At 39.0% G+C, this 26,587-nt stretch overlaps 1 protein-coding gene across 2 annotated transcripts in view; it reads right to left on the reverse strand.

The window, feature by feature from the left end:
• Nucleotides 1-8,938: 8,938 nt before the first annotated feature.
• The window catches only part of LOC124595830 (cyclin-J), a 49,913-nt gene continuing 32,264 nt past the window's right edge, over nt 8,939-26,587 (reverse strand). Inside the window, exons 4-6 of one of the 2 annotated variants that reach the window (XM_047134731.1) lie at nt 22,874-23,158; nt 13,412-13,571; nt 8,939-10,812 (exon numbers count right to left, since the gene is read on the reverse strand). In XM_047134731.1, the coding sequence (XP_046990687.1) occupies nt 10,680-10,812; nt 13,412-13,571; nt 22,874-23,158 (578 nt within the window). In that variant the 3' untranslated portion in view covers nt 8,939-10,679. The remainder of the gene's footprint in view (nt 10,813-13,411; nt 13,572-22,873; nt 23,159-26,587) is intronic. The other variant, XM_047134739.1, reaches the window with a different exon arrangement.

Here is a 26,587-nt window from a genome sequence, read left to right on the forward strand (position 1 = left end):
ACTACTCCTGCATCACCACTATTTGATTTTGTATCTATAACCCTGTATTCATCTGACCAGAAGTCTTGTTCCTTCTGCCACCAAACTTCACTAATTCCCACTATATCTACCTTTAATCTATCTGTTTCCCCTTTTAAATTTTATAACCTATGCCCAATTAAGTGATTTGACATTTCACATTCTGATCCGTAGACGCCGGTTTCGTTTCTCCTGATAATGATGTCCTTCTGAGTAGTCCCCAACTGGAGATCGGAATGGGGGACTATTTTACCCAAGAGGACGCCATACAGTAAAGCTGCTTGCCCTCGAGAACAATTACGGCTGTAGTTTCTCCTTGCTTTCGGCCATTCGCAGTACCAGCAAAGAAAGGCTGTTGTGGTTAATGTTACAAGACCAGGTCAGTAAGTCATCCACACTGTTGCCCCAGCAACTACTGAAAAGGCTCCGCCTCTTTTCAGGAACCACACGTTTTTCTGGGCCTCTCAATAGATACCCTTCCATTGTGGTTGCACCTACAGTATGGCTATCTGTATTGCTGAGGCACGCAAGCCTCCCCACCAACAGCAGGGTCCATGGTTCATGGGGGAGCTAGAAAGTTTCAAGGAGATGGGTCCTGTTGCCTGATATGTCACTGGAGCCTTTCAGCAGCATGGGTGTGTGGGCAGGATCATTTACACACAACATCACTCATTCACACATTCCACAGCCAGTGAAACAGCTGATACAGAGGCTTTTGCGAATGCTAGAATTATCTGCCATCTTTTCCTATAACTGGCCATTCAGATCACCTGATCTTAATTTGCATGATTTCTGGCGTGTGGTTATCTGAAAAATGCTGTGTTCAGTGCTCCAATTACAAACGTAGCAGAACTGAAAGCATGCATTGTACAACACATCCTGTTGTGGGTAATGCTGTTTCTCAATTACAACTTCTGACGGAAAATGGTAGACAGAATATTGAACATGTTTCGCACCAGTCTCATGACAGTTAGAAACCAATGTCATTGTTGCATTTTATGCCATTTTTGACCTCAGGACAATAAAAAACCAATTTTATTACTGCTTTTAATGTGGTTTTTGGTCTCAGCGCAATTAAAAACTGAGTTTTTGGTGTCAGTACTGTTAAAAACCAATTTTTCCCATCCCATTCGGTACAATCTTCCAAAGCGAATGCACTTACCTAATTAACAGTGCCACATTTGTTGAAATCCAGATGTGTGGGGTCATGCACACTGCACAGTATGGTTGATTTAATGTGCAACTCACATCAAGCCATCATATAATGATTCGCACCAAGCCATCATATAATGATTTGTCTATCATTTGTAAACCTGAATCATTTATGTTACGAAAATTTCTGTTAAATTTTCCTGTTTATATAACACCTCCCCCCCCCCCCCTTTTTACCCTCAATAACATTCCATTCAAATTTGATGTCATTCTGAGCAGTGGTTCTTTGTTTTATGAGTTTTGAAACTGGAACTTCGATTATAATCACTCTATACTTTTGTGCAATACAATGAAGCTTTGAAATCTATGAGTTTCCTCTGAGGTGATTGTAGCTGTGTGGAGTTGGTAATGTTTAATACAAACAGATGTGCTTAAGTAATAATAGGACACTTCATTATGTTTCCTTTCGAATTGTTACCTAATAATCATACTGCTTCACGCGTAATTCAGTTGCTAGAGCAGAAGTGGATGAGTTAAACATTTGAATTGAAACTGTTGTAGAATGGAATTGATATATTTCTGGACCTGAGTTCCTATTCAAAATATTATGTACTCACTCCCCTCTACAAGTCCGAGAAGTTTGTAACAGGTATTTCTGAATACCCTGTAGATCTGCCAGGAAAGACTGAAGAATCATATCTGTTACCTGGACAGGGAGAAGATGGAAAATGATACATACAAGTTCTATAAGCTACATAACATGAAAGATAGTCTGCTGTTTACTCACATTTTTACTAAGATGCAGTCATGAGCAAATTATTCCTATGTTTGTTGGTTATCTTAAACATCATACTGTTTCTGTGGCTGCCACCAGAATTAAGTGACAGGTTGTGATAAAGCAGGTGGGTTATTTTCAGACTATGTTTCCCCCATTCCCCCTCCAGAAAAAGACAAAGTTAGTGATGTCTTTGATATTGACATTTATGTGGCATGTGCACAGTGCCTTAAAATTTTGAATATTGACTCTGGGATCATTCAGCTTAAACTTATTGTCTATCTCCTTTTGGCTATTCTAAATCCATTAGTATGGCTCAAAATCATGTTTGTTACAAAATATCAGTTTCAGATTTCATCATCATTATTCATATATAAACATATGCCCGATTACTGACTTCCTGATAAAGTAGCTAAAATGAATTCAATCAGTGACAAAAATATGTTAAAAACATCTACAATCACTTAATTTTGAAATAATTAATAATTTTGTTATTGAAACAGAATCACATATTTGTGCAGACTAACCAGCATAGTTCAATAGAAATTATTACTTTATCTGGAAGTTCATGTTCAAACAAACCTCCACCCAATATTCAATTGTTCATAAATTTCAATCTTTAGATGTAATTTGTGAAAATCAGGCAAACAATGGACAACTTTGGTTTTAGTTATTGTAAACTTATAAAAGAAGTCTGATGGGTGCCACTTTAGTTCAGTCTATGTTGAGTTGCGAAAAGAGCAAGATCTATGTCCACAAATATGGCATAACGTAATGCAGATGATTTAGTACAAATTACAAGTCAAAAAATAAAATGTTATCTAAATTTCTGTTCCAGGAGTTTGTTCAGTGATTGAGTGACCGTTTTTAATAACTGAGTGAGAACTTGTAATTATTTTCATTGACAGTGTTAAATTTCAATAATGGCTAGAGCAAAACTGTGACAGTAGGGTCAGATTATGAATTGTGTTATTTCCAAATGATAATTGTTGTGCACATATTTTTATACTGATATGACTGTTGGATCTGAAGGACAGTACTTTTTATTAAGTGACTGTGTTAATTATGTACTTCCCACATTTGAGTATTTGTGAATGATTAGTTCAGTATTAGGTTACTACACTCAAACAATACTGCAGAAAAGCAATGAAGTGTAACATGGTGGCTAGTCATTTGTCTGTACTGTAATTATAGTAAATGAGATCAAGCTGGACATGAATAGTAGCTCATTCAGCATCCAAGTGGAAATAAAATGTGTGAACAACAACTTTTTTGGCCTAGATTACATTATTTGTACTAGACTGTTCCCACCATCAACTTTTCAGCCAGTTTCAACTGAGGCGCTGCTACCAAGGCTAATTGTGCAGTTATAAATGGGTAGGCTACGGGGTACGTGCTGCCCTGTTTAATGAGAGGATGCACTACAACTGACAAGAATTGGACTTGGTAGTAAAGAGATTACTCTGACGGCATTTGAAGATATTGTTAATATTACAGTATCATCCTGGGACTGTGTAGATGGAACTACCTGGGCATTAAGTAATTGGAGAAACAACAATAAGAGTTTGTAAAGTGAAAAGTGCAACTGACACCAATTAGAAGCACGGGAAGAAGATACATCATGATGATGCAGCACGTTTAATCAAACAGAATAGATTTTGAATGCCACATTCATCTCAGTGTTAGAAGGAAGGAAGATTAGAGTTCAGCATCCTGTCGATAATGAGGTCGATAGAGATTGAGTATAAGCTCGGATTAGGAAAGGAAATTGACTGTAACCTTTTCAAAGCACCCTTCCTGGCATTTGCCTAAAGTAGCTTAGGGAAATTATTGAAAATCTAAATATGGCTGGGAAATTGAACTGTTGTCCTCCCAAATGCGCATTAATCACTTTGCCACCTCACTCGGTTAATGTTGGAGAAATATCTGATTTTGGAACACACACAGAACATGGCTATGGACACACAGAACAGTTACCGTCAGATATTTTATCAGTCGAGTGGAACAGGTGACATCCCAGCTCTCCAGTGATGCAGTGGAAGAATTCAGCTGGGACAAATGCTGCATTTGACTCAGTCTCCGTACATGAAGTATCACCTGCCAGAAAAGAGCTATACGAAACTTAACAGAAGGCAAGGATCTCATTGTTTTGTCTGTCAACAAGTCTTATGTCACTGCCACCAAATATAATAGTAAGATAGTTCAATTTCCCAACAATCCTGCACAACACTGATTAAATAATGACCTGACTGGCAAGAGCCAGAAGCAAACCCTCAACCTCCTCAAGAAGAATACACTTCCTCCCAATATTATTTAGATTTTGCATTACCTGATTGTTGTTCCTCCCAGACACTATGGCCTACCAAAAATCCACAAGGATGGTGAACCCTTCGCCTTATTCTTAGTAACTACCTATTTTGTAGCTAAGCACCTTGTATCACTTCTGAGACCACATGTAGGCACCACATCTGGAACACAGAGGTTGCCTCAAGATGCTCAGACTACAATCATCAGAATTATTGACATTTGCTTTTCATTTACAAAAGTTTCCTCACAGTGTTCTCTAGAATTCATTGACAGCACTTTTGAAGATCACTATGGTTCCTTTTAAACATGTGCTAACTTCAATACCGCTGTTATCCAGTGACAAGTACTTTGAACAAGCAAAGAGTGTTTTCATAGGAAACTCTCTGTCTCCTGTAGTGGCTGAACAGAAAACGGTGCAGTTGGCAGCTTTAACACTTAGCGTTTCATGGTACATGGGATGGCATGCTTGTGGTGTGGCCTCACTGAAAAGAAACGTTATCCACATTTCTTCACCATCTAAATTTGCTTCATTCGAATAAAGTTTGTGGTGGAGCTGGAGAAAGATGGCTTTTATCCTTCAGCAGCAAATGTTCATTGACCATTTCACAGATGAAATACTTAATTACATCTTAGTAAGTGGTGTTATTTATCAACAATTGTCCAAGTACAGCTGGATGTAATATCCTACCTTCACAAAGTTCTCTCATTTTTAAAATTGCATTTCAGAAGATTGCTGCTCTTCAAACTGCAATTCAAAATACTGACTTCAACACTTACTTTTGTTACACATGTATTAGAGCACAATTAAGTATCAAATTGCCCTACTGCTATACATGTTGTCATTAGCTATGAACAGCTGCAAGCACCCACTCCTTGATGACAACTATGTAATGCTCACTACTGGATAGTAGTCTCAAACACCACTGTGGTGTGCCACCCTACAACCCTACTGCCGCCTACATTCCAGGGAAAATGTTAAATTTAAAAACCAAATTCATTTAAAAGATTAGTAAAGGTAATTTCTCTTTAAAGTTTTGAGAAATTAAGTCTCTCTACAAACATCATAATGTCAGTTTACTCCTTGGAGAGTGTCATGAAATCGATGTTGCCATCAAAAGTGCTTTTCAACTCTTCGTAACACACTGATGGAAAAAATTGCAATTCCAAAAAATAATTAATAGAGAGTAATGAAATTCTGGGAATGCTTTTGTCTAGGTAGTCTGCCGAGCGCTGCTGGCAAGCGAGATGCACTCATCCCTTATGTGGTCAATTGAGGAGCTACTTGATTGAGAAGTAGCGGCTCCAGTCACGAACCTGACTGTGGCTTGAAGAGTAGTGTGTTGACCACATGCCCCTCCATATCAGAACCCAATGATGCCTGTTGACTGAGGGTAACACTGCGGTTGGTCTGTAACACAGGGCATTTTGAGGCCTACTCAGACAGTATTTGTCAAGGTAATATATTTATGTGATTAACATTCCAAGATCACCGGTTAATATAAACACGAGGTAAGCCATTACATATGTGAAATGGTAGTACATTAGAAACTGGTGCAACTGCCAGAATGTTGAATGCAAGCATGCAAATATGGATGCAATGTGTTTTGCATGTGCCAGATGTCAGTTTGAGGGATGGAGTTCCATGCCTGTTGCACATGGTCAATCAATACATGGACTGTTAATGCTGTTAGTAGATGATGCTGGAGTTGCCTTATGATGATGTCTCATATGTGCTCGATTGGAGACAGATCTGGTGATCATGCAGGCCAAAGCAACCTGTCGGCACGCTGTTGAGAATGTTGTGTTACAACAGTGGTTTGTGGTTGAGCATCATCCTGTTGGAAAACACTTCCTGTATACTGTTCATACGTGCTACCAAAACAGATTGACGAACAAATTTGCAGTCAGAGAGTGTGGCATAACCACACAAGTGCTCCTGCTGTCCTAAGAAATCGCACCTCAAACCATAACTCCTGGTGTAGGTCCAGCGTGCATAACTTGCAGACAAGTTGGTTGCAGGTCCTCAACTGGCCTCCTCCTGACAAACAGCCATCTTTGCCACTGATGTAGAACCAGCTTTTATGGGAAAACACAACAGACGCTCACCCTGCCCTCACATGAGCTCTCGCTTGATGCCACTGAAGTCACAAATGGTGGTGGTTTAGGGTCTGTGAAATTCACACTACAGGGTGCCTGACTCAGAGTTTTACTTGAAGTAAATGATTTGTTTTATCACTGTGCTGCCACCAACTGCTCAGGCTGCTGATGCAGTACAGTGCACCAGAGCTATACGCTGACCACAATGGTCTTCCCTCTTGGGAGTGCCACATAGCCGTCCTGAGCCCAGTCCTCTTGCAACCATGCATTCTTGTGACCATCACTGCCAGTAATCGTGTACTGTAGCTACACTCCTGCCATGTTTTTCTTCAGTATCACAGAAGGAACACACAGTTCCTCAGTCTCATTACAGAACCTTGTTCAAAACTCAGGTGCTGATAATGGTATATTTGTCACCTTAAAGGGATTCTTGACTAACATCAACTCACAATGTCCAGTCTCAAAGGCAACTAACACTGATGTGACAGTATATAACCTTTTATGACTACATTTGTCACTCAAGGCAATAGTTATTCACCATAGTTACTTAAAGCAAACCTGATTTGCAGCCTCATTGTGGTGCTATTAGCACCACTGCTATGTGATCAGCGCAAAGTTTGATAGACATCTTTCAGAATTAGAAAAAAGCCTACCAACTTTTGTTTATGTCCACAACTCCTTGGTGTTGTGATTTTCTTTTCATCAGTGTATTATGTGAAGAGGTCAGTAATCTTCTTTGCTTGATCCATTTACTTGCTGCTCTTCGTTATGGTTTACTACCTTTGATTTTGCCTTGCAAGATGGTCTTTTGTTAGTTCTTTCTTCTCTCAAAATGTGCCCAAGAAACTGGAGGTATCTTTAACTGATATGGGAAGATAAGCTTATTGTGATGCTAAGTTCTCCTCTGATAGTAGCATTGGTTCTTCACCTGTCCATGGTATGTGTAGCATCTTCCACTAACACCACAGCTGAAAGGCACCAATTCAGCTCTTGTTCCTAGATTTTACGATCTGGGTCTTACAGTCATACAAGAACACACCCACAGGGAACACCGATGACTCCACCTAGCACAAATTTGTTGTTTTAGATATTGCCTGTTTCTGTCATATCTTAGCAAGGTTAACTATTGTGGCTCATCAAAGGATGATTCATCATTTTACTTTACCACAGTTTCTTGTGTCATTGATCAGAGGTCCTAGACATTGAGAGTCATCCACAATCTCCAGATTTGATTCACACCTTGTTGATTGATTATTATTAGTTAGGTCTTTTTCCATGTTTACCTATAGATAGAAGTATAAGTCTCCATTCTGAAGAAGAGACCACTAAATTCATCCTCAGTTCCAGAAATGAGGGCAGTATCATCAGTAAAATATAGACTGCCAAATTTCCTGCTACATATTGAAATTCCACCATCCTAGCCATCCAGTGCACCCGTTGACATATTCTGCACAGATGTTACAGTTACACGACTTCATATGACTACATTTGTCACTCAAAACACTACATATTCACCATCCACCTTTATGGTTGTAGTATGAATGTTATCAAGCCCTTTTATTAATGACACTAAGTGTTTTGGAACCCCAAAGTTCATTGAGCACATGCTAAAATTTGTCCCACATACTACAGTGGGAAACTTTTCTTAGTCTCGGAAACAAATGAAGGCAGGGCTGCGGAATTAATGACATTTTTCAGTTGTCAGCCTCAAATTCAGGATTGTCTCTTGAGTAGCTTTATCTGTCACAATACATTCTTGTTCTACAGAAGTCTCATATTGAAGGAATTTCTTTAGGCATTGATTCATAATACACAGAACGACTTTGGTAGCATGTGATATTACTTCTTACCAGTTTCTACATATAAAACAACAGCTTTGAATTAGTGCACTGCTCTCCTTTTGTTTACTGCTGCATAGTGCATGACCAAAATAAAACTGGTCTCAAGCTGATTCCAAACACCTGTTTTAGTGTGATTGTTCAGTGTACTGGTGAGGATTTTCGGGTACACAGTGTGAGTTCACATACCAAAATAGGTTGAACATGCTTCTGAAAACTGAATATCCACATGACCTAATATCCACTTCATTCAGAAACTAAATGCAGTTTGTGTGGAAGTCTTAACTCATTCACATCAGAAAACCTGTAAGGATAAAGAAGCAGGCCCTTTCTGATAATTTTCTGACATAACTGGCATCATAGTTTGTTGGACTTTCCCACAGGCTATCATTCATTTGAGCAATGTTTTCTGTTGTTTGATCTCATTTCAGAAATTTTTCTACTGATTGACTTGTTGTTTACATTAACTTGTCACAAAATAGAAATAAATAGCATTTACATTGCTTTTATTTCTTCCATCCACAATTTCCAATCACATTACATCAGTTTTACACATTTTTATGAAGAAGTGTGTTTTGTGGCTAATTCTTGTTTGGTCGTATCTTAATAACTAATTTGGTATGTCCTCACAAGGAATAGATTACAAACAATAAAGAACAAATTAAGAAGTACAAAAAATTGTTTTATTAAAATAAATTAGTGATCACAAGTTGGCTTCTTATGATGTATAGAAATTTCATCTATTGTTTGAAACAGTGACTTGTACAAAATTTGTAACATAAAAATTCTTCTGAAATCTCATACAAAATATAGTTAAGATAGGAATTCTCCAATAAAGGCATTAAAAATCAAGAAAATGCATGCAAAAATTTCAACAACTATGATACCATTTTCATGTATTTGCCTGAAATTCTTTTAGAACAAAAATAATTCTTATTCCCTTATTTGAGTATTACATGACAACAAAAATGAGCAGTACCTTAATTGTGCTGAAAACTGCAAATGGAAACTATCATATGATCAATAATTACGTTAAAGTAAACCTCAGTCTTCAAAATTATTTATTTATCTTAAAGCTATACTCCAAATAACTTGACAGTCTTATGTAAATTGCCAGTCTTAGGTTGTACTGGATATTCCATAGGAATGTGGGGGAAGAAATCATAGTATTCAATCTTAAAATATATGTCATGTAACAATGCCATATCTGACAGAAATTTCAACAATAGAAGCTGGGAAGGAGAAAGAAAGAAAGCATCAACAAGGTATCCTTAACAGTTGAGTATTGTCTAGCAGTTGATGCAATCAAAACATTTGTAAATAGACTAATCTTTACCAAACATACACCTAATATGAGACATAATGTGAAATGTGTTATGCACAAACTTGCACAAAAGCTCATCCAACTACAGCACTGATTTGTAAGAACACCGTACATAGAAGAAAAAAAAAAAAAAAAAAGAAATGTCGCATCACAGCATAAAAATATCACAGTAATAACACACAACCACGTAAGGCAGAAACACACAACTTGTTTTTTAAATGGCTACTTCAAATACTTAAAAAAATAGTAACTGAGCATTTAGAACAACCCACAGGGACTGTTTGTATTTTCAATTCTAAAAATAAAAATTTATTTATATATGAGTACACTGGACATAAACAATCATCTCTTGATTTAGAATCAAGAACTGAATGTAAATGAGAATTTAATGTCCATGAGATCAGACAGTTATTAATCTAATAGAAAATCAGTCCTTCACAGAAGGAACAGACAGGAGGAGGAGGAGAAAAATAAGTTACTGGCACAAACAATTCTTGGTGGTGGGAAGAAAGAGACAGTGAATTTTGAAATACCAGTCTCTTGCCGAAGTTTACATAAATTTTAACTTACACAAGTACATGAAATTGCAGGTACAGTGGAAAAGAACATTAATTCCTTGAGTAATTCATATACTAAGAAATGCCCAGTATTGAAAATATTGTCAACACAATAAAAAAAAGTACTCTCCGACATCAACAGTAACATTGTGTCTCCTTAGAATTTATAATACCAGAGATCAAAGGCATTACACCTCTCACATCAAATAAATTAGGAAAAAAATGTGCGTTGCATGTCCACACTGCTATTATAGAAGCCCAACATGTAACAGGCATGCTCTTCTATCACACTTCATTTACCTCAATCATTTTTTACTCCTAATACTGAAAATGCAGCACTGCTGCAGTAGACATTTACATTGCTTCACTGAGGAAACACACAAAACAACAACAATAACAAAAATTTAATGACTCTATTCTTAACCAGACTGGTTAAAACAAGATGAAATCAATAAGACTTATAATTTCTCAAAGCTCTTCAGTTAATTAAATCAGGATTTTTTTCCCTTAATGGTTGCAGTTCTTTTGTACATCATTCATCTAACAGAAACAATAAACATTGAAGGCACATGTATTCATGGGAACTTTAGAAAGTTCTAAATATCGCTTTCTCATGATCTGCCAGATGTTTCTGGACTACTAGTTACACTAGTACAGGTGCCATAACCATGGTCTGGTGATTCAGTAAATTTCCTCTTCCTTTCTTCAGCTGCCTTGTTGGTAGGTTGATTCAAGTGGTATACACTGAGGACAAAAATTTCAATGGTTGTCAACATACCATATAACAATTGAAACTAGTGGCTAGTTATTCTGCTGCCATTCCAAAGGCTTGATCTAATTTTGAATTTTAGTTGTAGAGCACCATAAATGGAAATGATTCTAAATCACAGGGGTATTGCATGACATTGTTATCTGCAAATGTAAGTTATACAAACTAAATTTGATAGATTCAGTTGCACAAGTCGGGCTATACACATATCATAACCTTAATACAACAGCAGTGATGCAGCACTGTGTGTACACCTATGTCACTGTGCTGAATGCTACAGTGCATGTTTACACATCACAGCTATGATGCTTCTACTACTATTACAGTTGTGTGCTTCTAGAGAAAAGGTAAAGAAATGTATGTATCTGAGTGGCATCTGTTCAGTTGGACACATTCTCAATATCAGTGCGAATGCACAAATATCATAGAAACTCCTATGGGAATCAGGATTTATGAGTAGAGTATTAATGGATGAGGGACGCTGCATTGCAGCGTGCAGTAAGTTGAAAATTTGAGTCAGTTAGGGACCATGTTTAGATGGCCAAGTGGTTAAGCTAATAAGAAATGGTAAATCTGGGTTTGAGTCCTGGGCCAGCACAAATTTACAACTTTTGACATTATATTACCACAATGCCACGTGCAGCTAGCTGCGACGATTTCCCAATCATCCTTTCCCTTTCCTACATTTCATGTTACATAAAAGTTAGAGATATATGGTTACATAGTTAACAAACTAAGAGCCCAGATTGTTTTCTCTTATTTATTTGTGAGATCACTTGGAAAACATTATGTATAGGCTATCTCCGTAGAGGAGTCAATGTACAAGTAGCAGAAAATGACAATTCTGAGAAAGTTGCTGCTGACTAACCAGCAAAGCAGCAGCTTTTCTGCTAGTTGTACTATTTTAAGATACGGTCTTTATTCATACATAGATCAGGCCTGGCCAAATAGTGCTCCAAGCACAGTGGCATGTAGGCTGAGGGGTGAAGCAGGGAGAGGACAATAATGGCCACATCTGGACACTGCCAGAGCTGGAAAGTAACCTCGTTAGACACCAAATTAGATTTAAATTCTGCATTAGGAGTACTATGGCATCTATGCACTTGTACAAAAAAGAAAAAGTGGAGAAACTGCTCATTCAATACTAAACGGAAATTGCCTTGCTTTTCAAATTGTTTAAGGCCAAGCACAGGACTTAATATGCCATAGCACTATTATGAGCTGGAGAAACATTATTGGAATGTCATTACAAAGCCAGCCACAAAGACAACACGATGATGCACTTGTTTTCAGATGAGCGATGAATGCCGGCTTAACTGAACATAGCCATTAGGGAATAAAACTAAGTGTAAGTAGAGTGGTGCCAAAATTTTTTATTGTCTTCCTCACGAATTATTTGAATACTTTAACTGACTTAATGCAAGGGGAGAATCATTTGGTAACAGATGTGGCAGATGAGACTGATGCTATCAAATAAAAATTAATCCTGTGGAAAAATTGTTTTAAGTTCATGCTATGAAACATTTCCCATAATTCAAGACAGTCAATTATAGATCAGATATGGCTGAATATGTTTCAGTAATTGGAACATTTCATTTCATCAGGAGTTCTCACAGAAATTGCAACACACTGCACGACTGAAGACGGATTTCAATTTATTTGTCAGATCATTTTTACATTTTTCTGCTAATGTACCTCATTACTTTTGACTTCAGATGACAGGTATACAGTAGAGCATGCAACTCCATAATCTGTTTGTCCAATCCAGGAATTTACGATAGACTTTATAAAAGGTTACCTGAACAGCAATGCCCTCAACTACACAGACAAGCAGCTAAAGTTATTTTAATGTTTAGTTTGACAATGAGTGTGAATTTTTCTTCTTCTCTCATGAAACTGACAAGGTCCTGTCAACGTTAAAAATATAATCTGTACAACCTCTTGTGTTTGACTGTATCATGAGCCATAGTTCCAGAATTATTACAAATTCTAAAATCGAAAAGTGGGTAAGTTTATATGCTTATAGGAAATACTTTGATAGTTCTGATCACTGTGTTGGCATTAATATTGCATTTATTTAATCAAGTAATAAAAGTAAATGCTTTGGAAGAAAAGTAAAAATTTGAAAATAATTACATGATAAACATCTGCTTATAAAAGTATGCTGCATTATTCGTCTCATAGTTGCCTTTTCAGGAATAGCCTCATGAAGGCTAAATAAAACTGAAACTCATCACAATGACACTAAAAAACTGGAACTGTTGTGGTGGTTTGACTAAATATATAAGCGTATGAAAGGAAAATTCAGTTGACAAAACTAACAAATTATGAGACAGCATTGCTGTCAATTACTTACTTAAAGGAGGCGGAAATATGTAGCACTGCCAATACACACACAAAAAATAAATGTGACACACTATCCAGCTTTTGGAATTAATTGTTCATTTATCAGAGACAAGAAAAGGAAGGGCAGGTGATCAAGATCCTAGAATGAGGAGGATTCACTTCTGGTAAGGACAGAGGTAAAGGGAGGGGGGGGGGTCCTTTTCAAACTCCACCACAAAACTGACTTACCGCATTATAAGTTCCATACATGGTTTCAGATCACTGAGGCGATACTGCGTTACTTCTAGAAGTCCAGGTGTCCATTTCTCAGAGAGACGAAGTCTTATTCGTGCTAGAGCAATGCATGACCCAGCAACAAGAGATGGATTAAAAAGATGAAACCCTGGATCTGCAATACAGAAAGAAGTACAGCTATGGTTATAAAACATTAATCACACTATTCCAGTACATAAGACTCCAACAAAAGTGGATGCAGAAGGAGAGGGAAATGGGCAGAGGGGTTAAAATAGGCGAGAGGGGGAGAGAGGGACAGGAAAGGGGGGAGGAGATTGGGGGAGAGGAGGAGAGTGCGGAGGAGGAGCGGAAGAGGGAAATTAAGAAGAGATCCGTGGAGGAGCGATGGAGGTGGAGGGGAATGAGAAGCTGAGGGGGGACAGAGGGGCAGAGAGGGGGGACAGAGGAGCAGAGAGAAGGGACAGAGGGGCAGAGAGGGGACAGAGGGGGGACAGAGGGGTGGGAGAGAGATGGAGAGGTTGGGAGAGGGTTTTGGTAGAGAGAGTGGGGGGGGGGGGGGGAGATAGTAGATTTATATTGAGTCACTTGTATATGAGGTGTTTTTAAGAATGAGGTTCCTCTTGCTGAATTTCAGGCAGGAGATAATAATAAATTTATTTTAACGTTTCTGTGAAAACACAGTGAACTAGTTGACATGATTGTATTACAGACCATCTTTCCATAAACATGACACACTGAGTTACAGACCGGCACAATCAAAAGACACATTTAACACTGGTCAAAGCCTTGTGCGGAAATGAAAACACACACATTCACACAAGCATGAATACAAGAAGATGAAGAGGGAGAGGGAGAGAGTGGGTGGTGGAGGGGGGATGTGGAGAGGGAGGTGAAGAGAGGTCAGGAAGGAGGTAGAAACGGGACAGAGAGGGAGGCAGCACTGAGCAGAATTCAAAAATTCAAGTGTCACACTGAATGAAAGTAGCAATGTGGAGTGGAGCGAGAAAGGGTGAGGGACAGGGAGTGGTGAGAGAGAAGAGTGAGGTCTGTCAGAGCATGCAGGGACTACATGGCAGCATGACCAGACTGCCAAGCGGAACATTGGGAGGCCGTTGGGCAGAGCGGTGGTGGGGAATGGGGGGAGTAGAAAAGGGGAGGAGTGGGGAAGGGAAAATGGCAGAGTGGCACACAATGAGAATGAGGGGACATAAATAGGGACGAAGTTATTGGAGAGAGTGAGCAGAAACTATTGCGTGGACGGTGTGAAAACACACATTTAATGGTGATGAAGGCCAGGATGGTTCTGGGGGAAAAGGATGTGTTGCAAGAATAACTCCAATCTGTACACTTCAAAAAAGTGGGTGGTGGAGGGGAGGATCCAGATGACCAAGGTTGTGAAGCAGCCACTGAAATCAAGCATGTTATGTTTAGCAGCATGTTGGGCAACAGGCTAGTCTACTTCGCTCTTGGCTACAATTTGGTGATGGACAGCTGGTTGTTAATCATACCTATAGAAAAATCTCTGCAATGACTGCAGCAGAGCTGATGTATGACATGGCTGCTGTCATAGATCACCTGGCCTCTGACGAGGGAGGATAAGCCTGTGACATGATTGAAGAGCTGGGTGGGTAGATTCGGCAGGTCTTGGTCCTGAATCTTCCACAAGGATATGATCTCTGTGGCATGAGGTTGGGATTGAGAGTGCCATAGGGATGGGCTAGGGTGTTGCTGGGGTTGGGTAGCAACATATCATTTCAGGAGGGGTGGAAAAGCTCTTGAGTAGGATGTCCCTCATTTCTGGCCATGACAGATAAAGCCATAACGAAGGATGTGGTTCACTTGTTCTGGTCTGGGGTAAAATCGTCTGGTGAAAGAGTACTCTTTTGTGGCTGGTTCTTCAGGGTGTTTGAAGGGGTCGGTGACGTGTGGAGAACTGGCATGACAAATCTGTTTGTGGACTAGAGCTGGGGGATGGGGTCTGCCTGTGAAGGCTTTGGTGAGACCTTCAGCAAACTGGGAACTGGAGTTCTTTTCACTGCAGATAAGTTATTCTCAGTTGGTCAGACTGTGTGGGAGGGATGGCAGCTGGCAAAATGCAGGTACTGTTGGCTATAGGTGAGTTTAATGTGGACAGAGGTGTGGATGGAGCCATCAGACAGGAGGAGGTCAATGCCCAGAGCAGTAGCAATCTGGGTTGAGGAGGGCCAGGTGAAGGGGACTGATGTGTTGAATTTGTGAAGGAATGAAGATAAGAGTGTCTTGGCACCGAGTCTATATCATGACGATACCATCAATGCACCTAACACAGACCAGATATTTGGGGTTTTGGGAAGCTAGGAGGGTTTCCTCTAGATGGCCCATAAACAGGCTGGCTTAGGAGGGTGCCATGCAAGTGCCCATGGCTGTGCCACATGGACTTTCCATTGTTAGATACTCTTCTTGTATGTACAACAACACATATTACTTACTAAAGTGGAGAAAAATTAAAATTCAAAATAAATGCCATAAAAATTTCAGAATTTAAGTGAAAATGTTACAAATTATTTTTAAAATTATATGACTGACATATTTGTGTCATTTGTGTAAAAATGTAGTTTGTTAAGATATGTAAACACCGTATTCACTGATGTACAACTATCTTATAATATCGTCACACTGGAAGACACAAGAAAAATCTGTAAAATATTGGTATGCCAGAAACACTAAGTACCAGTAACATCTATAGTACAGTTCATTAACAGAGAGTGTAAAAAGCTCAAATGAAGAGGAAAATACAAATGCCTATGCCCATAGTTGCAAATATACAACATCAGTTCTAAAAGTGCTTCATTTTATTAATCAACCAAATGGGATTGCAATAAAAGTGATAAAAAGTGGAAATTTTGACAGTGTTGTTTGGTAGGAACAATGTTGCTTAGCTATGAATGATAATGGAACAAATCTCCAAAACATGTCATTGATTAATTACACAAGTGTTCCTTAAATCCCATACAGAATGACAACCTTCAGAGATGTGGGACAAGTCAAACAAGATATCTATTAACAAAAGACTGTGTACGCGATGACGATTTAGGTTGGCACTAGTCAATTTTGGTTGACCGGTCTGCTTTGTCCGTATAAGTGGAAGTTCTCTGAGGAGTAAAGGGGTTTATGTGAGGAATCACAGGGCTTCGAGAGCATGATGACTGGTGGTTGTGAGGGGAGAGAATGGATGTATAGAGAGACTTAAGCTTTTAAGGATAGCGGAACACTGAGTGAGTGTATCATTGCTTTCTTAATACAAGCTAGGCTGGCAAGAGCTATTAGCATCATGCACAGAGGAAGTAAGAGGAATGCTGACTCAAAGCAGAGAGCAGTGCATTAACATGTCTCACGTGACCAGATACATGAAGCATCAATGAAGTCACTGGGCTAATTGAAAGTTTGTGAAAGATACTGCCATTTGCCAATATTATAGGCTCACCAGCTTAGTTGAACATTGCTCATCCTTGTGGTTAAAGCCTTGTCTTCTGTGGATTGTGCAGCCTCTGACTTCGAGACTTAAATGGTTGCTTAAGTGTGCTGTGCTGAAAAGTTTCATGAACTGGGAGTTGTGACTAATTATGCAATTAGTTCACATTCATTTATGTCTGGTTGTTTATTAATCATACTGGTAAAGGCTGCTTACAGGATGTAGTGATTCGAGAATTTCTGTGTAAATTCTAGAATCGATCAGCCTTCTACCATCTTGAACACACGATATTCTGGATATGAGTGTGGGATGGTAGAATCCTACCTACTGCGTGTCACATGTTTGTGTGTGCAGGTTTAAAATCAGTCGCAGGAAGAAAGTAGACGTGGCGGACGAACAGCACCGACAAGTACCTGTGGGGCAATCCATAGATGTTTTAGTGAGTGTGTAAGGAAGAACCATGGAGTTTATACGCAGCTCTGTGCTTATTGGGTCATTGAATATTGTTATTAAAATAAATACAGTTGAAAAAGAACTCCTGAAAACTCTTGACATAACCTTGCTATAGGCAAGACGTATTTTCTGATTTATGTTAAGAAAAGTTCTGGTATCAAAGCCAACTTTCTTTTAACTGTAATTTAATTTGTTTCTGACGTTCGACTGTATGAGGGACTTACTGGAAGTTGTATATTTATGTTGAAAGTGAGAGTTTTATGGTGTACGGAAGTCAAATACATCGTTAATTGACGAAAAGCAAAGTTTGTATGTCCACTTATTTCATAAGTAGAAAAAGTCTAAAAATTCCTATACCTAGCGTTATTCAATGGAGAAGAAGTCAAGAGGGTTTCCAGCAGCCGGCTATCCAGTAAAGAAGAGTGGCTACAAATTCCCAGTATGTCACCTCGTAAATAAGTGGAAGGTGGTTTGGGGGAATAAACCGAAATAACCCAGATTCACACAGTCGGAAGTGTTAGAAGGGACTGTGTTGTCAAGTGCCTGCAGTTGAAGTTATTTGCTTTCTAAAATTATTGTTATTTCTGAAATCTGATGCCAAACAGTTTTAGGTGTAAGAGCTGACATTGTCTTGCATTTATGTGGGCTGTGGCAGATGGAGGGAGCATATCACTGGATAAGGTGTGTGGTTGAGCAGTAGCTGTGACATTATTAGACATTACAAAAAGGGAAGCAATGTTCCATTTCTAATTTTATTGAGTCTTCCGTAAGTCCTAAACAAAATTTGTATATTCTGCCAAGCTTAGTGGTAATGGATTTGGTTATGCTTATTCTGCCTCGTGCGTAAGTGTGAAAAGCTGGCAGATTACTGGTTTAAGTAATGTTAAGCAAACCAACATTTCTAAGGGAAAATAATAACTGAAAGACTTGCCTAAAAGGTTCAGTTTTGAAGATGTTAAATTGTAAATTTTACTATCAGTATTGATATGGTTGTAACATGTTTTTTTTTAAATGAAGGTTTCCTCAAGGAAATAATTTCTTTGGAAATTTTTGCACTGTGCTGGATAATTGTATTGTAAGTAGTTGTTGGATTATAGTGACCAAATATGGCATGACTGTGTAATTTTAAAATAAATGTTTGAAGTGTTAAGACTGTGTCTACTGGATCAATTGCGCCACCCTTTTCCATTGTGGGTCAACTACCTGTAACAATGGATACTTAATCTTCACGTTTATGCCCAGCTAAATTTACCCATGTAAATAAGAAGAAAGCTGCTCTACTTACAAAAAGCTGACACTTTCTGAGTTACATTAAATAATTTCTTTTTAGCTCCTACTGGAAGCTTATTATTTAATTACATAAAATATGAAAAAAGCAACCAGTCTCACTGCTAGTGTAGATGTTTGGGTGTGCATACTCCTATTTGGAAAACAGCAAGAGCTCAAAACCTAGTGTTAACTGTTTTATATTACATTTGTGTGTGTCATGCATCACTCCTTTAAAGTTAAGTGGTTGCCTTTCCCTTATTTACTTATTTTTCCATCCAGGAATTTCCATTATTGTTTAATATTTAGTTGATTATATTAGTATTATTCAAATAAAACTTTTATATGCGTCTGTAAATTCAGAAGCCTGTTTACAATACACTCATACTTGTCATACAACTCAACTTATATTTTACCTAACAGAAAGTAGAGCAGGCACTGGAATTTTTACAGGCTAACATGTTACGTGTGTACCATGAGTACTTCAGTCCCATTAGAATGAGAAAGTAAATAAAACCAGACAGATCTAAAGTTTACTACTGCTGTTATTGACAAGAAGGAAAATGACAGTGCCACTGACCAGCTCAGACTGCAACAGCCAGCCATTTCAAAGAAAAAGGCGGGATGATTAGAGTTTAATGTCCCAACAGCGACAAGGTTACTAGATGATGAACACCAGCTCAGATCTGACAAGGATGGGGAGGGAAATCAACTATGTTCTTTTCAAAGGAACCATCCATGCATTTGCCATAAGTGACATAAAGAAGCCACAGAAGCCCTGAACCTGGAAGACAGGATGAGGATTTGAACCTTTCTCTTCCCAAATGTGAGTTTAATGCCATAAGCATTGCACTACCTTCTTTGGTGCCAGTTAAATGCTAGGAAACGAAAGAAAAGAATTGAAAAAATAAAAATAAAATAAAAAGGGGACCGAAAAAATGCCATTGAAAGTGTACACGAAGTTCCTAGGCTTTTTGGGTTGGGAAAACGTTGACCCATAAAGACAACAGGGTAAGAGTTCTTCAGAAAGTACAACATGAGGAAATGGACTCCACTCGGCAGCAGATTAGAATAACAGAAAGGCAGGTAAAAGGAGATTTGCTGCTTTAAGGAACAGAACAACTATTAGTAATCAAATCATTTCACATTTAAAAGGAGAAAAACTTTGTTAAGATATTCTGCTGAAGTGCTGCACCAACAGGAAAAAATTGAAATAAAATAAAAATTGACAAAAACAAAAGATGGTGAGGAAGTTATTACATTTGAAAGATGATGTGTGTGTGAATTTTGTGCCAGTCACATAAGAGTGGCAATAATAGCGCAACTTTGAGGATGCAAATCAAGTTTGTTTCAAATACATGCTACCACAGTTGTGAGCATTAGCTACCTCTGAGATTGTACATGGTGAGTTTATGTTAGTAAAGAGTGCCTTTAAGGCAACAAAGATGCCATTATCAACACATCACTGAGTTTGATCAAAGCTACAAGAAACTGGGAATTCCTTCTGCACAATTGCACAAAAATTTGGCAGGAATGTAGCCACTGTACATGACTGCTGGCAGCAGTGGTCACAAGAATGTACAGCCACAAGAAGACCGGGCTCTTGATAGCCACATGGCACTACCGAGAGGGAAGACCATCGTGTTTGCCATATGGCTCTGACACATCGTACTGCATCTTGAGCAGCAATTTGAACAGTAGTTAGCACCACAGTGATACAACAAAACCTTAAAAACTGCTTACTTCATGACAGCTCTGAGCCAGATGCCCTGCTGCGTATATTCCACTGAACACAAACCACCACCATTTAAAACTTCAGTGGTGTCAAGCACGAGCTCTTTGGAAGGCAGGGTGGGGGTCTGTTGTGTTTTCTGATGAAAGCTCATTCTGCCTCACTGTCAGTGATGGCCATGTGTTGGTTAGAAAGAGGCCAATGGAGGGCCTGCAACTAACGTGTCTGCATCCTCAACGTACTGGACATAAACCTGGAGTTATAGTCTAGGTGCAATTTTGTGCAGGAGTATTCTTGAGGTTATCCCATGCACTCTGACTGCAAATTTGTATGTCAATCTGGTCATTTGACTGGTGTGCTACCATTCAGGAACATACTGCTGTTGTAACCAAACATGCTCTACAGAATGTGACATGTTGCCTCGGCCTGCTCTATCTCGAGCACTATCTTCAGTCAAGCACACATGGGACATCACTGGATGACAACTCCAGCGTCATTCGCAAACAGCATTAACCATCACTGTATTGATCGACCAAGTGCAACGGGCATGGAACTCGTCCATCTCTCAAACTGACATCTGGCGACTGCACAACACAATGGATGCACATTTGCACGCTTGCATTCAAAAAACTCTTGCAGTTACACCAGTTATTAACATATGAACATTTCACATTTGCAACGGCTTATCTCGCACTTGCAGGAAGGAAGGAAGATTGCGTTTAACATCCCACCAACATCGAGTTCATTAGAGATGATCCCAAGCTTGGATTGTGTCAAGGATAGGGAAAGAAATCAGCCATGCCCTTTCAAAGGAACCATTCCGGCATTTGCCTGGAGCGATTTAGGGAAATCGTGGCAAACCTAAATCTGGATGGTTGGATGCTGGTTTGAACAATCACTCTCCTGGATGCGAGTCCAGTGCACTAACCACTGCACCATATCACTTGGTTCACCCTTACATTAACCTGTGATCTTGCAATGTTTATCACTTGCGTATGTTAGCTAGACAAATGTATTCCCACAATTTCATTACACTATATTGATTATTTGTTGGTGTCATGATCTTTTTTCCTGCCAGGGCACATTTAGAGTATACAGTAGCACATAGATTTACAACAACTAGTGTCCAGCCAGATTACCACATAGGCATTCTTATAACTGGTAGTCTTCTGTTGTCCAGGTAAATCTCTGCCCTGTGTGGAAGTGGGGGTACTGAGCCACAACATCACACACACTCCAGCAGATGAGCAAATAATAACTTAATTCATGAAACAGTTTGCAAATACTCGCATGCATCTAAGCTTGTGTCAATTGTCAACTGAAGATTGCCACAATGTGGGGTATCTGTAACCATTAGGTGTTACAGTCTTTGCCGAGTTTCTGGATTCTCAACCTTAAGTCGTCTAACAGTGCCATTATGTGACTAATTTGTTGCATCCTATGTTATGCCAGTGTTGACAAAATGGATGGAACCTATGAGCAGTCAGTCGATTGCAACAGGGCCTTGAAGCCACATGATGCACTTACGCCCCTACATGCAACAAACAAGGCAAATACAGTTGATGCAACAAACAATGTGGCTCCAGTTGGCTGGTCTTATTGCTTCAGGTAGGTGGCAGCTGACACACACAGTCCATAGTTATGGTGGCAGAACTGGCATCTAGTGTCACTGTGATATCTACTACTCATCGTGGTACTTCTTTGTTAGGAACACTATATTCTTGTGCAGTCGCTCTTAGTGCTGGAGGAATCTATCCTGCTGGTACACCAGTAATTGCTGTTCTTGTAGCTTTTCATTCTGCAGCTGGCACTGATGTGGTAACTGTTACAGCAGTGGCCTCATGTGCTCCAAATTCATATCACGTGATAGTGAGCCTTCGATGTTCAGGTCTCATGGACTACTGACACTCTTGGCATCACACCATCTGCCAACAATTGCGCTGTGTTTCCATTCTTGTGTAGGGATCACCATTCATGGGATACAAATATGCTTCGGCTATATATACTAGCACACAGATTTATATGTTTAACTCTGGATTTAGTACTGCTTGCAGCTATTGTCTGGATAGGTCACACTCCATAGGTGCAAACTGGCATTCTTACTACAGGTAGTTTTCCAGGTGTTCTTACCGCAGGTAGTTTCCAATAGTGCTGAGTAAATCCATGCCCAAATGTTTCCAACCACAAAGATAAGGAGGAGACTGTGGGGAACCACAACTATGACAATCTATGACACAAGTGCAGAATTTCTGGAAAGTCTCCAAACATGGAATCATATTTTCCTTACTTCTTAATGCCTAAAATCCCATTCACACATAATTTTACACACAAATTTTACAGTTATGGGAACATTAGGTATTCCTACTGAATATAATACCTCCCTTTGTTAGTTGCTCTCTTTTTTATTTTATTTTTTAGGTGTACTTACTAAGCAAACATAATTTCTGTCACAAGAAATCCAGGTACTTCTCTAACAACAGAGCATATCCAGCTACTTAAAATACTTGCTATTATCATTCACACAATTTGTAAATTATTTGCCATCATACTGTACCTTGAAGAGAATAATCCAAAAATTCTTTCATATAGTGATGGGCAGCATGTTGCAGATCTTTGTAAGTTTCGAAATGATTGTCAGAACTAAAATCTGCTGGTGAAATGATATGTACCACATAAAATTCAGCGAAATGTGCAGCCGTTGGGTGCACAAGACTCCATTTAAGAAACTGAAGAGTCATGAATTCCATTGCAAGAAATTCAGCCACTGGATATGGACTCTCAATCAATGCATTCATATCAGAGACTTTTGGTACATTTATATCCCGCTCCTCAAATTTTGCTGCAATTAAAACAGTGTATTAGTGTGAAATATGTCATCTGCTATTTACTGCACGCAATATAAATAATATCTGTAATTACTTAGGGTTTTTTAATCTATCTATGCTGCATAACTACAATCATGACCATAAGATAAAAAATATCTTCAAAGGCCCATTAGAAAACACTGCATCAAGATGACACTAAATTGTGCTGAGACATTATGGAAACATAACAAATGGCATGTCGGAAGGAGACCACTTAAGTGAGCCAGTAACAGTCTATGTACTTGGCACTCAGTATTCGAGACAGAGGGTAGCATATTACAGCAAACACTTAAAATGATCATTATAAGACTAGAGTATGATTACAGTTGGTGCATAATGGGAAAGTAGTTGAATATCAAATCATGCAAAATTTCAGAACAGGAGAAAACAGTCAATGATAGTACAGGCATGACTGACTGCACATCACAATCCAGTGGCAGGGTCACTGTCTTAAAGTCAACTGCCCTGAGGTATCCAAGTGTTAAAACTGCTTTGGCTTGAGACCTTACAGCAGCATCTTGGATGCCCATCTCCCATCGGACTTCGTGTCAGTAGCTTCATGACGTTCCTCTGTATACTCATCAACCTGCCAAAGGCACAAAGTCACCATGTGGCACAGCAAATTTGGTGTCTTGCTCACTGTGAGTGTGGGCCAAGAAAATGTTGGATACAGCTATTGGCAAGGAGAAGTAGTTTAGCTTGGAGAGCAATTCTCACATATCATTTGGCACGGCATATGTGTGACACCATCATGGCTTCCTGGATGATGACTGTGCTCAACCATTCACAGCTGGCCTAGTGGACCAGTATCTGCAAGACAGAGATATCATGCAGCTATAGTAACTAAATTATTCTTTAAAACAAAATCTAATTGAAGATGCACCAGAAAGGATAAGCTGAAGGAATGGAGCTCTACCTCTAGTGCAGACCAGTGCTGACCTCCAAATGGCACTTGTCCTGCAATGGGAGACATTACCAGAAGCCACAAGATCCACAGGATAAGCTGCAGTAGTGCATACTTGATACTTATTCTAGGGCACCAAATCTGTATGCTGTTGGCAAGTACACCAGACATTGAATGAGCAAACCCATTCCTAGTTTTCTAGTATACCATGTATCAGCATCACTGTACCACAAATTTGCCAAACGCACCTCCTAGTGACTCATTGCCATCCTGGCTTATGGACACATTTATGTAATATCACAAGTAGATCAATGATTTAGCAAGATCCATAATGTATTTTATGCTGCATCACAACCGTTACAAACTTAATTCCCAAATAACATATGCAGCAAAGGGCTGCTGCTGTTATTATTATTATTATTATTATTATTAGCTCCATGAAATGTTCTGATAGTTTCACACCCTCATCTTCAACTACACAGGAGTCATGTTGAATTTTTCTTTCACTTCTGCAAAGTGTTACATGTTTGCTAATACATACATTACACAATTAATTACTATTCCTACCAAATTACGACTTACGTAAGAAAGTTAATATACTGTCTTCTAGACTTTCCTCACAGAACATAATCTCCAGACACCTATACAAAAACATTTCATTACCACAACCTTTATTCTCTTGTTAATAGAGGCAAAGAACTTACTTGTGGGACATATTAAAAAAGCTAATGCTTTAGCATCTATGGTGACAAAGTTTGTTGTTACCACTAGTAAAAGCTGTACATCTTTTACAAAGAGAGTTGAACTGACTATTACAGTACCCCTCACATCAGCAGAATGAGTGCTGTACAAAATTGTTTATGAGATGCCGCTGTTTTCCAACAGTGGTTAACACAGACAACTCATAATGTGAAAGGTAAAGCAGCTTTTACTTACATGTGCAATGATCTTCATGGAAATAAAGCTTGAATTTAAAAAAACAGCCTCACACCTTATGTGTGAAATTAGTTAATAATACTTTGTAAAGTTGATTTGACAGTAACAAACGAATTTAGTCATAAAATTCAGCACCACAACAAAAAGTCAATAGATGATTAGAGCTGTCAGACATTTCTCATGGGCATGTAAAATCTCAACTATGGCACCAGCACGAAGGATACATTTTCATAGTTTCTCTGTTTCTTGAGTTGTTTCAAATGTCCCTCACTTAAGCAAAGGCTGTGATGTACAGCCTTCAAACATGAGACACAGTTGAATCTGAGCTGAATGCTCTTCAAAATACTGAAGAGATAGCCCAAGGAGTTTTATTCTTATTTTTGCAACTAGCACGTGGGGCTAGGGATAATATTCAAATGCAATGATGGCAACTTGCACTGGTTATAATGTAGTAGCTTAATAAATTGAAATAGGTGCCTCATTTGTGTGCTGCATGCCATAAATAGTGAAGTTTGTTTTTAATTTATTTTCTGGTGGTTTCAAATTAACAATGGCTTTTAAGTTATCAATACATTTATTTAGAATTAGAAAAGAAAGGAAGGAGGAATAGGGCAATTCCCATTAATTATATTATAAGGGAAACCAAAAAGTTTCTGTTTGAAGGCCTTACAATTGCAATGTCAATCAGGAGAAATCACCATAAACATTGAGGCAATCATCCCACTGACACAGCAGGCTGAAGATACTCAATAACTGTCTGCTGCACATCCTTATCCAACAGGAATTGTTGACTCTTCAAGGCCTCTTTTTTAAGGGACCAAAAGCATAATAATCATCACATAGGGAGAGATCAAGACTATAGGGCGGGTGCTCAAGCATCTCCCACTTGAGGTGGTGTTACTTCTGCATTATGACATTTGTGATATGGAAATGTGTTGTCACGAAGCAGCAGCACACATTAGTCACAATTTTCCTGGATATTTCGTGCTTTAATTGCACATTATAATTATTCTAGCAGTGGGCAGTACCATTTCCCTGTGACAGAGATACTAAGTTCCTTGAAATCAATAAGCAATGGACGCTGGTAATCAAAGAACTGGGTAAGCATCACTTTTACAGCAGATGACTAGCTCGAACTACTTGGGACGTGGGGATGATCGATGACACTACTGATCCATCGACACTTTCCTGTGGTTCCCAGTAGTGGCACCAGCTAATGTTGCCTGCAACAATGTGCTTAACGAACATGTTGCCTTCAACACAAACACATCAGGTGCTTCAGGCAGACAGTCATTCAGTTTGCTTCTTGTTCAGCATTCAACACCTGGGGTATCCAATGGCTGCCAACCTTACATTAGCCTAACTCCTGCCGGATAACGTACCGGATGTTACAAAGCTGACGTTGAGCTCCTTTTTTATCGGACAGATGGTTGCGCGCTGATCCGTCCTAATTACATAATCAGCCACCTGTTTGTTGTTGTCTGTAATGGATGAAGCTGACCTCTCATATTAACTGGCATCCTGTAGTGAATTGTGACCAGCATGGAATTGGTGTGCCATTCCA

The sequence above is a fragment of the Schistocerca americana genome, chromosome 1 (genome assembly GCF_021461395.2).
Source record: "Schistocerca americana isolate TAMUIC-IGC-003095 chromosome 1, iqSchAmer2.1, whole genome shotgun sequence".
Taxonomy (NCBI): domain Eukaryota; kingdom Metazoa; phylum Arthropoda; class Insecta; order Orthoptera; family Acrididae; genus Schistocerca; species Schistocerca americana.